General features: G+C 36.3%; 1 protein-coding gene across 1 annotated transcript in view; it reads left to right on the forward strand.

Annotated features, from left to right (window-relative positions):
• MPP7 (MAGUK p55 scaffold protein 7) overlaps positions 1–18,671 on the forward strand; it is a gene marked incomplete at both ends in the record, with an annotated part of 138,646 nt that overhangs the window by 79,913 nt on the left and 40,062 nt on the right. Inside the window, 5 exons of the mRNA XM_080716876.1 lie at positions 3,378–3,459; positions 4,271–4,356; positions 7,677–7,751; positions 7,947–8,143; positions 8,590–8,654. Coding sequence (XP_080573002.1) covers positions 3,378–3,459; positions 4,271–4,356; positions 7,677–7,751; positions 7,947–8,143; positions 8,590–8,654 — 505 coding nt within the window. The remainder of the gene's footprint in view (positions 1–3,377; positions 3,460–4,270; positions 4,357–7,676; positions 7,752–7,946; positions 8,144–8,589; positions 8,655–18,671) is intronic.

The raw sequence follows: 18,671 nt of genomic DNA on the forward strand, positions 1-18,671 counted from the left end.
ATTGGTGAGTTAAGTTCTTTGACGTTAAGAGATATTATTGAAATATGATTTTTGTTTTCTGTCATTTTGTGTTCTGTCTTGTGTTTGGTAGTTTGGTCTTTCTTCTTTACTTAAATGGCCCCCTTATCAATTTCCTCTCTTCCCTGGTTCTGAAATCTGCTTCTTTTTTCTTCTTTATGGTTTGTTTTTTAAGAATTTTCTCTAGTGTTGGTTTTGAACTCATGAATTTTTTGAGATTCTGTTTATCTTGAAACACTTTTGTTTCTCCATCAATTTTGAATAATAGTTTTGCTGCATATAGTAGTATTGATTGGAAGTTATTTTTTTCCAGGGTCTGAATCATGTCGTACCAGTCTCTCCTAACATTCATGACCTGGGTTGTATAGTCTGGGGTGATTTTTATTGTTTTGCCTCTATATGTCATCCGTTCTTTTGTTCTCACTGCTTTTAAAATTCCTTCCTTGGCCTCTATATTGGTCATTTTGACTATTATGTGGCGTGGGGAGGTCCTTCTTTGATCTTGTCTTAATGGTGTTCTGTATGTCTCCTGGACATGAAGATCCAAGTCTCTTTCTATGTTTGAAAAATTCTCTGAAATTATTTCTCTGAAGAGATTACAGATGCCCTTGGTCTGTACCTCTATCCCTTCAGTGCCTTTTATCCATAAGTTAGGTCGCTTCATGTTGTCCCAAATTTGTTGTATGTTCAGGTTTTGTTGCTGTAATGACTTCCATATACTGTTGACTGTGTTTTCAGTTTTGGATGAACTATCTTCTAACAGTGAAATTCGACTTTCCATTTCATCTAATCTTTTAGAATTTCTTTCTATTGCTGACTTCATTTCATTTATTGACTCCTTCATTTCATTCCAGACCTCTTTCTGATTCTTACTTAGTATTTCTAGCTCATCTTTATCTCCTCTAGACTTGTTTTAAATCCTTTTATCATATTGTAGATCAAGATTCGGAACTTCCCTTCTTGCATTTCTTGTAGGTCAGTATTCGTGACTTCTGTCATTTCTCCACTATTCCTGGTTCTCATATTTTCAAAGTCCTCAGGCCTAATTTTCAAATGTCTTCTCATCGTTTGTGGGTATTATGTTTAGTCCAGTCTTAGTAGTAGGAATTTAGAGGAGTGAGAATTGGGTGATGGTGGAGTAGCTAGGGTGATGGGTACAGGAGTCAGGTAAGGTAGAGACTATAATTAGGTTGTGGAAGAATTTAAATAAGATAAGGGTGAATCAGGTTGAGAATGGGAGAAGGTTAGATAGTAGGACTCTTGTATTTATTAGGATGTTTAAGTATGGAGATGTGAGAAACTGTGTGTTAAACAAAGGGATACAGTTAGGGGACAGAGAGAACGTTTTGAGGGAAGATAGTTGATAGTCTAAATTGTAGACTTTTGTAAAGGAAGTGGGGGGAAAGAGGAAACACAAACAGATAAAGTAACAAGGCAGAAAGACTATTATACATCAAATATAAACAACAACATCGACAAAACAAAAATGGACCGCCAAGAAAGAACAAAAAAAGGTTAAGAGAATAAACAGGATAAACATACAATAAAATAAAATGAACTAACAACCATATGATATGAAGTGTAAGATCCAAACAAGAAACCTAAATAAAAGTTAAAAAAATCCCCCAAAAAACTGAACACACACACACACACACAAACCCACAGACCAAAAAACAAAATAAAACAAAAATCAGCAAAAAAAGGAAAAAAAAAAAAACAGTCCTACTATTTTACTAATATAAGGTGTATATGCCAATGTCTCGTGTTTGCTTGGAGTGACCCCTTATGGCCCTGTGCAAGTATCACGCCTTAAGTGCCCTTGCTGTGTCAGTGGAGTTGAAGGTGTCCCCCTGGGTGCACACTTGGCGCCCTCAGTTATCTCTGTGTCTGGTGGCACTCACTCTGCGCTCTTGCTCCCGTGGCTCATCCGAGCTCACGCTGTTACCTGGTAGGCCAGTCTTGGGCTCTGAGGGGCTGGCAGCTCTTCCATTATAACGCTGATTCTCCAGGAGCACAGCAGGTCTGGTCCAGGTCCCTGAAGGTCTCCCAGCGCCTTTGAGGGTGCCTCCCCTGTTGTGCAGACTGTGCCGCTCAAGTGCTCCAGTGAACTCGCAGTTTAAGATGTTAGAGCTCTATGGCTTGCCAGGACTGCGGTGCTCAAAAATCCTTTTTGGGCCGGTGGGTCGATATGGCACTGGTGGCTGCCGTGTCTGCAGCTTGATTTTGCTTTTTTGGTGTGTTTTGCAGTGAATATCGCAGGTCAGAGTTACTGGATTTCTTCCAGAGTATTCCCGAGTCTGTTTTGGGTCTTAAGCTGGGCCGGGCCAAGCTCTCTCATGGCCAGGTCTCGGGCCACCCAGATGGGAACGCATGAGTGTGGGCGCGGGCTCCCCAGTGTCAGTTTCTTAGGAGGAAAGTCACACAAGGCTTCCAGAGTAACTATCCATGCCTGTTATTCTCACAAAACAGCATTCTGAAAATTTGCTTCCACATTGAAATTTTGGATTTTGTTTTATTATTCCTTTATGCCAACATGTTATCTCTGTACTAGATACAACCTGAGTTCATTTAAATTTAGCAATGGAAAAATTTTTCTTCCTTACATTTACTTACATTATATTTGCATGACTTTAGCAACAGATAAAACTAATTTCTGGGTTTTAATTTTTTTCTTTTTCTTGATTATTATCACAAAGCTTATTTACTATAACAGCTTAGTATAATAGAAGGACTTTTCAATTCAAATGACCTGGGCTTATTTTATAATAGAAGGATTGTTCAACCCAAGTCAAATGACCTGGGCTTATTATTTTTTTCTCTCCTTTTTCTAATGCTAGGTTTTGAACCTAGGGCATCATGCATGTTTGGCAGACACTCTATGGCTGAGTTTTTACTCAAATGATCTGGGACTTAGCTCTCTGACTTACTAAGTAATCTTTAGCCTATTCACATAACCATCACTATTACAATTTCATCATAGGGTGATATAAAAATAAGATGAAAAGAAAAAAATGCTCAAAAGATTAAAAACAAATAGCATTCAAATACAAGGTATATAAAACAAAATATTTCATTTTCTATAGGTTTGAAAAGACTAAGGATTTCAAAAACATTAAATTGTGCTGCAATCTAAGATGCTTTGTAGATAGCGTTTCCTGAACCTCTTAAGGAGTATTCGTAGGACTGGTGGAACAATCTCTCTTTTTCCTTTCTCATCCCTTTAAATTTTTGTATTTGTTTTCATTCTTTTTGGATGAATATCCTTATTTCTGCCTCCCCTCCCTACCACTCAGTACAAACACATTTACCCATCAGTGCTCTCTTTCTCTTTCTCCCCTTTTGTTTTTCTTTTTGAAAAGGGAGCCACCATTAAGAAGGATGAGCAGACCGGGGCAATTGTTGTGGCTAGAATCATGCGAGGAGGAGCTGCGGATCGAAGTGGTAAGGGCTGAGTATTCATCAGGTCTGGACAAGTGTGTGTGTTGTGTTACCTTTCCAATATGTAATTTAAAAGGTATCATTGCCAGGTGTGGTGGTACCTGCCTATAGTCACAGTACTTGGGAGTCTAAGATAGGAGGGTCACAGGTGCTGAGGCCAGCCTTAGCAACTTAGTAAGAACCTGTTTCAAAATAAAAATTTTAAAAAAGCTCACAAGTAGAATACACCTGTGTTCAATCCCAGCACCAGAAAAAATAATAAAAGAGAACAGTTTTTGATATAATACAGCAAGACAAGTAATATTTTTCTCTGTTGAAATGTGAGAATCTCCATAAATAAATGATAGCTAAATCTCACTGTGTGGTTTTAGTGTAGATAAGATTCTAAGTATATTAAAAATACTGCCAGGAGTATACATACTTTAAGTAAATAAAAATTATGAGGCCGGGCGTGGTGGCGCACGCTTGTAATCCCCGCACTTGGGAGGCGGAGACAGGAGGATCGCGCAGGTTCGAAGCCAGCCGCGCTGCATAAGAGACCCTGTTTCAAAAATATAAAATAGGTCTGGGAGTGTAGCCCGGAGGTAGAAGGGCTTCCAGGAACCCCAGTACCACCAAAAAAAAAAATTATGAGATATCACTGAGCACTTTTACACAGAGGCTGCTGCTGTTACCTTTGTACTCTTGTTGTGGTGTTCTTTGACTCACTGTTAGAGATGGAGGGCCACTGATCTGAAACCCAATCCTTAAATGATGTTTCAGGGCTTCTTTTGTGGGCAACATTGTTCACTTGCCTCCATTTTGTATTTCTCAGGCCTCATTCACGTGGGTGATGAACTTCGGGAAGTGAATGGAATGCCAGTTGAGGATAAGAGGCCTGAGGAAATAATACGGATTTTGGTAAGCTGTAAATTTATCTAAAAATTGCAATGAAAATAGTTTTGTTTGTTCTCTTTTAGACTTGCGGATTGAATCCAGATGCATTCTGCCTCCAAGCTATACCCTCAGCCCTTTGTTTTTTTTTTCTTTTTTAGGGTGTGTGTGTGTGTTACTGGGGACTGACATAGGGGCATTCTACCTCTCAGCTAAACCCCCAGCGCTATTTTATTCTTTATTTTAAAACAGGGTCTCACTAAGTTGTGGAGGGCCTCACTAAGTGGATGAGGCTGACCGTGAACCCAGATCCTCCTGTCTCAGCCTCCTAAGTACTGGGATTACAAGCATGTGCCACCATGCCCGCTTTTTTTAAATTTTGAAACAGGGTCACACTAAGTTTCTGAGAGTCTCATTAAGTTGCTGAGACTGTCCTTGAACCTGCAATACTTCTATTTCAACCAACCAAATTCTGGGTTATGGATGTGTCCCAGTATACCTGGCTATGGCATAGAATTAAATGACTGTATTTTAGGGTTTTTTTAGACTTGGCTTGAAATATGTGGGATTTAGATTTAGTCTGGGATTTAAGTCCCAGCTCCTTATCACATCATCCCCGTGTTTCTTTGGAAATTACCTTGTTTGTACCTCAGTGTTTTCATTTACAAAATGAGAGTGAGAAGACGTAAATATCTTACTGACATGTTCTGAGGATTAATTGAGGTCATGTATGTAAAGAGTCACATAGTAGACAGTGTAGACTGCCAGTGACATGTTCTCTGCTTGTTGATACAGCCACATTGCAGGCCACAGATTCTAGTATTCAGGGAGTGAAACTAACGTAGATGTCTTACGAGGTCTCAGATGTGAATGAAATTATTTTAGACCTGGACAATGTTAATTCTTAAGTTCATTTGCAAGGTTAAAATGAAGACTCCTTTTTAGTCTATAAATTTAAACATAGAGTATAAGGTTAGAATATCTCAGAACAGATAGTTTTGTAGTATATGATGAAGATAGTATTGTGGACGAGAGGGACAAATAGGTTAATCAGTGGGTGCAGAGTTACCCAGTAAGAAGTTCCCATAGAGGGACGACCACACATAACCAATGTACTGTATATTTTAAAATGCTAGAAGAAAAGTTAGAACAAACTCCATAAAGAAATGATATATATTTAAGGAAATAGATACCTAAACTGATTTGAATATTATACAGTATATACAAATAGATATATCTCATACATAGATATCACATGTATGTGTATATCATATATTATGTATCATACACATACATAATATATACATATCATATTTATACAATACATATGCATATATACACATAACTATCGTATATGAGATTCCCATACATATTATGTACATGTATTTATATGCATACGCACACATACATGCACATATAATCTTCATATTTTTATGTATCAGTTAAGAAAATGAATCCAAATGTAGAAAGAGGGATTTTATAGGAGCAAAGCAATAATAGCAGAACACGTGGCAAGACTGCAAAGGTGGTTATCCTTCCCTCAGTCCCACTTGTTGCCATTGAGTACCTGCTCTTCTCTACACCCCAAGAGCCGGAGTTGAGCCTCGGCCACACTGTTCCCCTGCAACACAAAGGGCGTTTTAAATTAGTGGGCAGAGAGCTGGTAGTGGTGGCGCACGCTTGTAATCCCAGCATTCGGGAGGCTGAGACTGGAGGATCGCGGTTCGCGGACAGCCTCAGCTACTTAGCGAGGTCCTCTGCAACTCAGTGAGACCCGGTTTCAAAATAAAGAATAAAAAATAGGGCAGAGGGTATAGCTCGGAGGTCAAATGCCCCTGGTTTCCACCCCCAGACCTGCAAAAAATAAATGAATAAATAAATCAAATCAAATAAATTAGTGGGAAGATAATGGTATTGGGTTAATTCATGATTCACATAGGAAAATAAGGACAGTTCCTGATTTTTTCTCACACAAAAATAAATTTCCAACAAATTAAAATATCTAAATGCCAAGAATTACAAAATATACAACAAAAATAAATTTTTATAATTATAGAGAGCAGGAAGACTTTTTAACCTTGATGAAAATAGAAAAATAACAGATGTGCCAACTAGAGTTAGTATTTTCTGTACAGAAAAAAAGATATCATAAATAACCTAAAAATACAAGAGAGACTATATATAGAATATATATAGAATATATTTTAAATATATTTGATAACAGGGACATCTTAATATATATTACGGTCATAAAAATCAATAATGAAAACATCACAGACACAGTGCGAAAAGCTTGTTAGTGCTTAGAGTTGGCCAGAATGTAGGGAAGTATATATGTGTGTGTGTTTTTGGTGATTGGATAAATTAATAAGACCTTCTGAGATGACAGTATGAAGCTATCAACATTTTACGTGTACATTTTCTTTAATTAAGAAGTTTACTTGTTAGAAACCTGCCGGGCTTGGTGGCGCACACTTGTAATCCCCACGCTTGGGAGGCAGAGACAGGAGAATCGCTCAGGTTTGAAGTCAGCCTCGCTGGCTTAAGAGACCCTGTTTCCAAATAAAAATATAAAATAGGTCTGGGAGTGTAGCCTAGAGATAGAAGGGCTTCCAGGAACCCCAGTACCACCAAAAAAAAAAAGAAAAAAAAAAAGAAAAAAAGAAAAGAAAAGAAATTAAACCTAAGGAAATAATTTGTAAATGTAGAGAATCAAAATATTTAAAAATATTTGGAAACTATCAATAATATTATTTCTGCAAAATATTTACTTGTCCATGTGATTACTAAGGTGTATACACAGTGGGTGCTAGACCTCTGTGACTTAAAAATGGTAACAATAATCACTAACAAAATTTGTTTCTATTGAGCCGGGCGTGGTGGCGCACGCTTGTAATCCCCGCGCTTGGGAGGCGGAGACAGGAGGATCGCGCAGGTTCGAAGCCAGCCGCGCTGGCGTAAGAGACCCTGTTTCAAAAATATAAAATAGGGCTGGGAGTGTAGCCCGGAGGAAGAAGGGCTTCCAGGAACCCCAGTACCACCAAAAAAAAAAAAAAAAAATTTGTTTCTATTTTGAAGTAGCTTAGCAGTTGGTATTACATTCATTGATGCCTTAGAGTTGCACACTAATGAAAGGGGATTTAGTAGTTAATTTTTTTAACTCTTTGACAGACTTTAGAGTTTTTTCACATTACAGGAATTTTTACAAAAATAGTTTCCTCTGTTTGGTCTAAGAGTAGTCATCCCAAGCTTGTAAATTTTTTTGATGCATTTAGCTTTCCAGCTGTTGTATCTTATTTTTCCATGGCTCTGGTTTTCTCCTGACTTTTTCTTTCTTTTGCTATCAGGCTCAGTCTCAAGGAGCAATTACATTTAAGATTATACCCAGCATCAAAGAGGAGGCACCCTTGAAAGAAGGCAAGGTACTCCTTTCTGGAAAGTCTTTCCACCCATGGGAAGTGGTGCCTTTTGACCTACTTTGTACCCTCTTTATTGCCACAAGTTTCTTCTTATATCCTAATTTTTAAAGTTATGATTTCTGCCATCTGAGTTGCAAGGTGGGCCATTTCACATTTTGTTTTTATATGTACTCTTCTTTAACAAAACTTTTCTTCCAGATGTTTATCAAAGCCCTTTTTGACTACAATCCTAATGAGGATACAGCAATTCCGTGTAAAGAAGCTGGGCTTTCTTTCAAAAAGGGAGATATCCTTCAGATTATGAGCCAGGATGATGCAACCTGGTGGCAGGCGAGGCTGGAAGGGGATGCCAACCCCAGAGCGGGCCTGATTCCCTCAAAGCATTTCCAGGAAAGGTGAGCTCCTGGCATGGCTTGCTTCTGCTGACCTTTTGTTCTCTGAAAAATACCATTCTACCACACTTGTGATTCAAAATGCTCTAATCCTGCCTTAAAATCCATGATCCCTCAGGTTTGGATTTCTGTTTTGTCTAACCAAGTATGAATAATGACCAAAAATAATAGGACACTACCAGGTCATTGTAGCTTTTTGTTATGAAGCAAAATGGAAAACAGGACCTTAACATCTGAGTCTGTGTTGAAGTAAAAAGAACAGTCATTTGTGAAGGAAAGTAGATAACTAAGAAAAAAAAGCAAGTGGGGGATTTATTTTTTAATTCAGCAACTTACATTGGGCCTCCCCAACTTTCAGATTGTTCTCAAGATTTGTAATATTTTGGTGCAGTGTTAATCTCAGACCTGTGCTGGAAATTGATAGGCATATTGACCTTTTATTCCTCCAGGAGACTGGCTCTGAGACGACCAGAAGTACTCGTTCAGCCCCTGAAAGTTTCCAGCAGGAAATCATGTAAGTTGTTAGTAAGAATGCCTCGTAACCCAATCCTGCTCCATATTCTTGACTCTTAAAGCAGGTGGTCATGGAAGAAGAAGGGATCACGCTATCTTGCAGGAGCTCTTGGTTTCTCATTTCTTGGGAGCCAAGCACAGGAGGAATTCTCAGTAGGATATTAATGTGAGTCTTTTGAAGAAAAGTGCGGTTGGAGTGTTTATAAAAAATCCATGACTCACTCTTTAGGAAAATAACTAAAAACTACTTGTCTCTTTAATTTTCAATTTTAGGTGTTTTTTAATGTAACCTGGAATACATCTCTTTTCTTTCTTCAAGGGCAGGAGATTTGGTTTGATATTTCCAGGTAAAGATAGGTGTAAAATATCTATCATTTTCTCGGCCACAGAAACATTTTTGCCTAAGAATAACTGTGTTTCTTAATTCTTTTCATACCCAGGAATCATAATAACTCTGACCTTTATTCCATCTGATTGGAGTTAGAACCAGACACCCAGCTAGATTGAAAGAAAATAAGAGTAAGGAAATGATGGCGTAGAACTCCTGAAAGGCATAGTGTGTGTTTAAGCACATTTTTTCTTGCAGCTTATCCTTCTTTCCGTTGCCACCTCCTGCCTCCTCGAGTCACCATCTCAGAAATTTTGACTTTATCTTTCCTAAATGTTTCAGTGTTCAAGGTATTTTAAGAGTTGCTTTTTTTAAAAAAAAAAAAAAAAAGCTCTTTGTTTTAAGCATAGAAATTGTACTAAAAAGTCAAATGAACAAATAAATGGCCCAGGAATTTTATACCAACATCTGTTTTTAGTATTGTGGCATTTTTCACATCTCCTGTTATTTCTGTCTGTTTGTAGAAACTTAAAGCCCAGGAATCACGTAGTAAAAGAGCCAAACTGCAGTGGAGTATAAACCCCATAGCAAGCAAGGGCTCAAAGTAGAGCACCACTCAAAAGCCTGCTGGTGCTTGCTACTGAGTCTGGGCAGTAGGGAAAACACTTGTCATAATACACGTGGCATTCTAAGACATCAGAAGCCTAATGTTTTAACACTGCCTTGTTTCTAAGCGTGGCGACTTCTCATTGGCCACTCCCAGCTAAAGGGAACTTCAAGACATCTACCTGGCTTGCACTTTGAGGTAGTGTTAGATGGCGGCTTTGTGCAGTCCTAATATATTTGGTACCAGTGGGATAAACATGTCACTAAAAAATGAGAGAAATGTGACTATCCATAAATACAAATGCATACTAAATTTTGAATTGTAGGCAACTTAGAAATTTATAGTTTGGTATAATGAGGGCTTTTCATTTATTTAAAAATTTTAATAAATATATAATACTTTACTAAAGAGCTATGTAAAAGGAATAGTTTGGCTTTTCAACAGTTTTCCAAGTTGGATATGGTGTGCATGTGGTGAATTTGAATGTGAGGGTGGGTATATGTAGAAACATTATTAAAGGCCTCTTAGCTGTCGATTTGCACATTTTCATGTTAATACCTCAGTATTTGAATCTGAGAAATATTTATTCTAGAATTTATCTTTATTGAAATGTCCTCATTTGACTTTTTTGAGCTTATTTTGCATTTTGAACATCATGTAGAATGTTAACTCATCTCCCTCTTTTCTCTACTTTTTCAACTAGATTCACTCAAAAATGTATATTTTTGTTCTCTTACATAGATATATTTATTGTTTAAGTAAATCTAGTCCAGATTATCCAAATAAATCTTCAATGTATTATAAATATGGCCTTATTTGGAGAGATGATATATTTCTCTGAAGATTTTAGGAGGCTTGTGTCTTTATTCCCAATGAATTGAAATACTCTGAGATTTCTTTGAAAATTGTCTTATAAACTCCAAATAATGGAGGGGAAACCTCAGCAAAGTTAGAAAGGAAGGGTAGGAGAAAAGAAGGCTAAGGGTGATTAACTTAAGGAATTACACTCGAATATGTGTATAATTGTGAATTTGGTATGGTCAACCTGGATACTCACTGTTGGGAGGGGGGGCACCAGGCACTGTGTGAATGTATGCCATTGTCAGTATGATCCACATAAAAATAAAAAAATAAAAAATTGTATTTCAGTACTCTTTCTTTCCCTTTTTAAACAAAATATTTTGGCAATAAGATTGTTAACTACAAATCAAGAGCAAAAATAACTTAAAACCTTTTTAGAAATTTTTCTGTTGGTTTTGAATTTTTGTGTGTATGTGTGGTACTGGGGATGGAACCCAGGGGAATTCTACCTCTGAAGTACACCCCAGCTCTGCTTTTTAAAAAGTCTTTTATTTTGAAAAAGAGTTTCACTGAGTTGCAGACGGCCTCACTAAGTAGCTGAGGTTGTCCTTGAAGCAGGATCCTTCTGTCACAGCCTCCTGAATGCTGGGATTACAAGCATGCACCACCATGCCCAGCAATAGTTCTTGAATATTTTTAATAGCATTTAAAAGCACTTTAACCTGTTTGTTTTATAGTGATTTTTTTCTTTTTTTATATAGTACTAAGGTCATTCTAACATTGAGCTATACACTCAGCCTTTTTATTTATTTATGGTTTTTTTTTTTTTTTTTTTGCTGTACTGAGAATTGAACCCAGAGGCTTTTTGCCTCTGAGATAACATCCTCAGCCCTATTTTTATTATTTATAAAAAAAAAAAAATACAGGGCTCTCACTGAGTTGCGGGAGGGCCTCACTAAGTAGTTCAGGCTGGCCGAGAACCTGCAATCCTCCTGTCCCAGTCTCCCATGTAGTGGGATGACACGTGTGTACCACCATGCCCAGCTATTTTTTATTTTGAAGTTGGGTCTTGCCAACTTACTGTGCTCTGGCCTTTAGCCTTTAACCTGTGATCCTCCTGTCTTAGCCTTCCGGGTACTGGGGATGGCAGGCATGTGCCACAGTACCCGTCTTGGTACTTATTCTCTTTATGTAGCTGGTATATTATAGAGCCTGTCTGACTCATGAGTTTTTGGAGTACACATTGAGTTCTTAGATTTTTGCATAGAAAAAAGTTTCTGTTATCATACTCTTTGATATGTAGATACTCTTTAAATTGTAGAATAATCTATGAAGAAATAGCTGATATAAAATCATTTTATGACTATTAATTCATAAGATAGATTTTAAAAGTTTCTGTGTTAAATATAACATTATTGTAAGTGAGAGTAATCAGTCATAAAAAATTAAACATCAGATATTTTCCCTAATATGCATAAGCTGGGGAGAAAAAGAGTCATAGGAGGAACTCTAGACCAGGGAAGAGAAACAAAATAAGGCTAAGATGACCTAAGTGAGGGGGATGGGAGAAGGAAGAGGGAAATTCCCTCAGATACATGACATACATTCATAAACATATCAAAGTCAATCAGTAAGCCAAACAGAAGGAAGGAGGAGGGAGGGAAGGGGTGGAAATTGGGGAAGGGCTAAATAAGTGAAGTGTGTGTATGCCTCTACTCTCTTGTACTCCATTAAAATGTATGACTACAGCCGGGCATGGTGGGCACGCTTGTAATCCTTGCGCTTGGGAGGCGGAGACAGGAGGATCACGCAGGTTCAAAGCCAGCCACGCTGGCCTAAGAGACCCTGTTTCAAAAATATAAAATAGGGCTGGGAGTGTAGCCCGGAGGTAGAAGGGCTTCCAGGAACCCCAGTACCACCAAAAAAAAAAAAAAAAAAAAAAAAAAAAAAATGTATGACTACAATGCACCAATAAAAAATTAAAATTTCTGAAAGAATAATTATTTTATATTGGTGTTTATAACCTTATGAAAGTTTTTGTCACTATGTGACTAGGTGATGCTTAAATGAATAAATGAATATTATTTCATTCTATATTCAATTCATATACATATTTTCATAACTGAAGTTCTCATGAAGAAAAAGTTCATACAGGGCAATGCTATAAAGGTTCAGTTAAGATCAACAGAAGCCAAAGGAGTGGCAAATTCCAATCCTGTCATGTTTGTATTTATATTTATGCTAGAACCCTGGTTTCTAGCTCCAAGATAAAGCAAGCCAGAGGCTTGATAATAATGACTTATTTAGGCTTTGAAATTAGCATCCTTATGTAAAACTATAAATGTGAGTGGTGGCCATCTTTGTAGCTTAGTTATTATTTCCCCTTAAGAATCTTGGCATACCTAATACATATCCAGAAAACAGGCTTCTCAAAGAAAATTTTCTGCTTAATAATCAAACATCTAAAAGCAAAAACATGGACTCTTAAAATAGACAATATTCTTAAATCTTAAAAGCTTAATTTAGGGACTTATCCTTCTTCATTTCCCTTCTGTTTGGAAGAATTGCTTATTCAACAATAGGAACAAAAAATTTATGAAAGAAATTTAATTGCCTTTTCCCAGTCATCTAATGATAAGTTTTTACATAAGAAATTTGTTTCAGTAACAAAGACAAGAAATTAAGACCTAGATAGCTGATAGATTTTCTTTGATATGACCAGCTTTTGGATTATAACATAAAAGAGGCAGCTTATGTACTTTGGAGATGAGTAAAAGGGATCTTAAGTCACCAGTAGCATACATCTGTACAAGAGTGGTTTTTTCATAATGAAAGCCTGGCAGCCTACATGTTTTATGTTGATGTACTTTAAAGTACTCACATTTATTTTGATAGTTCAGTTAAATTTATAAGCACATATCACCGCCTTTAAGAAGTATGAATTTTTTGTTTAAAATATGTGTTCCATTTCTATTGACATCTGAATATGTGAGTTAAGATCTTGTCTTTCTAATTGCACATTTATTTAACTTCAATAGCATATAATTTATATCTAAATACAATACATATGGACTTCAAGAAGGATGGAGAAAAAGCTCTTGCCCACATTGTGTATTTTTAGCAGAATATTAAAAACGATTTTTATTTCTGTGATTAATTTCTTTATAAAAGTATAAATACCTGAATATTTCTAACATTGAATTACATTAATTTGAAATTTTTCTTTTAGAAAACACTTTTTTTTTTTTTTTGGTGGTACTAGGGTTCCTGGAAATCCTTCTACCTCCAGGCTATACTCCCAGACCTATTTATATACTTTTTTTAATTTGGAAACAGGGTCTCTTAAGCCAGCGGGGCTGGCTCGAACCTGTGAGATCTTCCTGTCTCCGCCTCCCAAGTGCAGGGACTACAAGTGTGCGCCACCATGCCCAGCTAGAAAACAGCTCTTTATAGGATTCTTAATATAAAAGGAATAAGAATGTGCATTTTTTGACATTTTAAAACTTAGGATATAAAAACATAAAATATTTTATTTAGAATTGGTCTTAACCAATTTTGATAGGTATCATATGGATAGAAAGAGAACATTTAACTACAGACACAGCGTGTCCATTTGAACAAGTGGTAACCTGGTTTATTCAAAGATAAGCACAAGGTAGGCTGAAGAGCATAATCTCTAACTAAAGAATTTAAACATTGAGGATTGAATTCATTGTACATGGTACCAATGTTTTAGCAGGCCACACATGCTAGAATAATATAGAACAGGGTCATACAAGTTGTACTAACGCTTTCCAAGTTGAGCACATTCTTTCCTCCTGGCTTCTTCACTAATGTTTACTAAGTGTTTCAACATATAAAGTTAATTCAGAAACAAATAGGTTGCTTATGCTGTTAAAATTAGGTTTGTATGTATACACTTTGTCAAACATTTTTTAAAATACTGATGGAGTGTTTGTAAATAGAAACACATGGAGTTTTTAAAAATACCTAAAAGTATTTTTCTGCTATGTATTCATCAGCTTTGCATTATCTTAACAAATACCTGGGATAATCACCTTATGGAAAGGAGCGGCTTGTTTGGCTCACAGCTTTGGAGGCCGCGGTCTATCATCGGTCGGCATCATTGCTTTTGAGGCTCTGACTAGGCAGCAACTCAGGGTAGGATGTGTACAGGGGAGCAAGAGAGAAAGGGGAAGGTCCTGGGGTCTACAGCATGTCCCCAAAGCCAAGACTACTCCCGCTAGGCGCGCGCGCGTGTGTGTGTGTGTGTGTGTGTGTGTGTGTGTACTGGGGGTTGAACCTAGGGACATTCTACCTCTGAATTATATCCCGAGCCCTATTTTTCACTTTTATAGTTTGAAACAGCATCTCACTAAGTTGCTAAGGCTGGTTTCAAACCTGCAATCCAAGTACTGGGATAACAGGTGTGTGACGACACCCAGCTAACTTAATGCATGTAGTATACGTAGATCACTTCTCCAGCATAGCAAAATGTGTGCATTCATCTCAGCGTTCTGTGGTCAATTCTTATTTTTCCTCTTTGTCCAAAGTTGCTCATTCTAGGAGACTCAGTTCCTTTGCCTTTCTTACCAGATGTTAAAGCCTGAGCTTGCTTTTGGATGTGTGTGTGATTTTATCATGCTAAAAAGCATCATTTATTTCCTCAAGAATTGCATGGAACAAAATTCTTCTGTGAATTTAGGCAGCATATACATGACTTTTTATTAAAATGTGAAATATACATATGCTATATGTAACATAAATCTAAATGAGGCTGAAATAGGAGGATGGCAGGTTCATGGTCAGCTATGTAGTGAGGCCCTTCATAACTTTGTGAGACCTGTTTCAAAATAAAGAATAAAAGATAAAGTCTGGGGTTATAGTTCAGAGGTAAAATGCCCCCCTCAGGTTCAATCCCCAGTTCCACCAAATAATACATATATAAGTATGTATTTTATATTGAATATTTTATATATAGAGAGAGTTATTGCAGGTTGATATTTAAAATTTTTTGTTTATTTTCAGGGCATGGCTTTTATCATCTGACTACTATGACACTGAGTCTTTAATCGAGTATAATCAATTTGTCCTATATTCCTACAAAAATTATATTTAACAATCTACGTTATAGCAGAGTACATGAGATTTCACAGTGATCAATCTAAAGGTCTCATTATTTTATTATGCCTAGATGCCTTGCGTGGCGAACCTGTATCACATTGTTTATTCTTTGTTTTCTGATGATCTGTTTGAGATGCACATGACGTTTCAGAGCTACAAAGAAAAATGCATAAGTAAACTCACAACTTGGGTAACTCATGAGACTGAATCATAATGATTTACTGTTGTATCTACTAACACTGGTCAAGTAGAATTAACACAGAAGATCCATGTGTATTTGAAAAGTAAAAATACAGTGTTGAGCACTCCCCTAAAGCATTTCCTCTGCCGGCCGTTCAGTAGTTTGGTGCGATAAATGAGAATAGAACTTTCTGGCCATATATATGGTTATGACGTAAAATATGTTAGACCTTGACTTGTGGTTAAATTTTGCTTCTGATATGTTGCTGGTACTTTTTCCTTCCTTTACTGAAGGTAAGTCTCCTCGTCAAACTTAATTACCCTCCTAGTAATTTAAGAACTGTTTAGGATTCCTGTTTAAAATACCTTTCATCAAATAATAAAGTCAGAATGAAAATACAGGGTTTGGCATACTTCATTTGATATGCATAGTAAATTGTTCGTCAGGATATTGTTAAATTTATAGGATACTTAGACATTTAAAAAGTTTGATTTTAAAATCTTTTCCTCTCTTGACTATTTTTGTTATAAAATTTCTTCAACACTTTGAAAGTATTGATTTACAAAGAAAACTGATCTAAGAAAAAATAAAATTCCTTTATTCAAGAATGATATCATTTTGAAAAAAATGCTGAAGATTTTTTTCTGGTTACTTTTACCATTTGGTTGTTTAGTGAGCTATATGAAGTCTTTATTTTATTTTAACTATACACATTAATTTTAGACCGAACCTCAGAGCAGTCTAAACTTCTATTTGTTTACTAAAAATTTTGAAACTTTTAAAATACACTTGTTTTTTTTTTTCCCTTTGGCTTTTCTAAGATGAGGAAACAGTTGAGTGTGGTAGGTTGATTTTATATTATTATTTTTTTTTTTTTGGAGGCAACATCTTCCTACTTTAGTCATATTTTCCACCCATTTAACCATTTCCTTTCTTATTTTCTTTGTGCTTCTCAGAGGAAACTAAAGGTACATGTATGCAAGCTTCCCTGCATAGTCTAGTAATTATATTTACTGCACATAAGTGTAGGATTAAGTTGAAAATATCAAGCAGCTTAAGAAAGACAAGTCCATTTTACATATAAACTTCTGTCTTGACCTTTCAGCCCCAAAACTCATGGTTGGACTTTGTTTGGGGAAGAAATGTATTTTGTTTTTCTTCATGTATAAGAAATACAGAATGGAATCTCAAATATCATATTATAATTGTATATATGTGCATCAATAGTCTCAAAGGTGAATGAAGAAATTATTCAAATATACTGACATATATTCAGTATACTCAATGTATTCAAATATATAAATATATTGACAGGCTTATTTTGAATAAGGATATGGAAACATATCACTTTCTTTTAAGCAAATCTGGGGATTTAGCCCATGGCCTTCACACATGCTGGGCAAGGTCTCTGCTACTAAACTACTTCCCAGCCCCTTTCAACTATTTGATTTGTACAGAGTCTGTTCTATTCCAGGGATATATTTATATGAACATTAGGGGCTAAAAATAATAAATACTCCGCCACTTACCTTAAATTTTTAAGTTATGCATACCCCAATATTAATTTAATTTCCAGAAATAATAACACTTTGCATTTTTCAAATACACTTTATATTTTTAAGAAAAAACAAAATATAAATAGTATCCCTTTATTCCTTCCCAATATGTCAACAGTTCCTTTTAGTAGAATGAATGGATTTTAGTCTTAACCTTTTTGTCTAATCCAGTGAGCCAGTAAGTACTGTATTTTACATGTGATTAAAGAGCCTGATTCACCGAAGTATATTTTCTTTGGGCATAACATGCTATCATTTTCTCAACTGTAAAAGCATAAACATTTCAGAAAAGGCTGTTACAATTTTCTTAGAACTGCATCAGGAGCCTCTGATGACGGTTGAAAAACAAAAGCAAAAAAATGCATGATATTACAAAATATTAAAACTTAAATATAAAACAAAATGTTTTATGTTTAAGGGTGGCATTATGAGGGCTGCTCTGTGCTGTGCTTAGACACAGTTGTTTTGAGTGATTTATTTTCTGCATCTGTGGCTGGCTTCTAACTGTTCTGCTTTATTTCTTGGCTTTTGTTCTGTTGCTTTTACACTCCATCCAGAGGATGCTGGATATGCTGGTAACAACAGTGGAACCTACATAGGTGAGCAATTGGTCATGGAAGAGGATTTCTTTCTTTCTGTTGCTTTCTTCAAAATCATTACATTATTTTACCTTAAATTAGCATACCTGCATTAGCATGCTCTGGTACTCAGGGATAGCATGGACTATTGTACCAAACAGGCTCATTTGGCTGGACACAAAGGATCTATAATGTGCTTTTGTTATTACTCAAGAAGCTTTCCAGATTCTGTAACTTCATAAACCATTTTATATATTTTTTTGGTAGAGGATAAAAAAGAATTCCATTGGTGCTAAGTAATATTACTCAACAGTGTCCAGAATTTTCTAAATTATCTGGTTAGCTGTGAATTATTAAAAGTTTATAAGTGACTTTTTTTCTTCTTAAATAACTCATGGATTTTATTATGATACGATTTGTTATCCCCATAATTCCTATATATGATTACTGACCCAACCCCATGTGTTCAGGTGAAACCTCATGACTACCTTCCTACTTTATATTGGAGGAAATTTTTCTAGTTTCGGGGTGCAAAGGGACGCCGTGAGCAAAAGCAAAGAAATCTAGACATCACAGAAGGCATCGAAATGACCTTCATCCACATTTCAAGTCCAGCTCCCTCGTCCGTGCTGTTAGGCACACAGACAGGTCCTGATTTCATCAAGAAGTAACTTTAAAAACAGATTAATTCTTGTTCAGATCAGTGTTTATATACATGACGGAATCATTCCTGGTTATTGAAGAAATTACTTGTCTGGTATTTAATATATGTTGCTTTCAATACTATGATATTGGTATGATATTGATTTGGGGGGAGGGTGGAATGAAACTAAAGCCCAGAAA

The sequence above is a fragment of the Muscardinus avellanarius genome (assembly GCF_963383645.1).
Source record: "Muscardinus avellanarius genome assembly, chromosome: 20".
Classification (NCBI taxonomy): Eukaryota; Metazoa; Chordata; class Mammalia; order Rodentia; family Gliridae; genus Muscardinus; species Muscardinus avellanarius.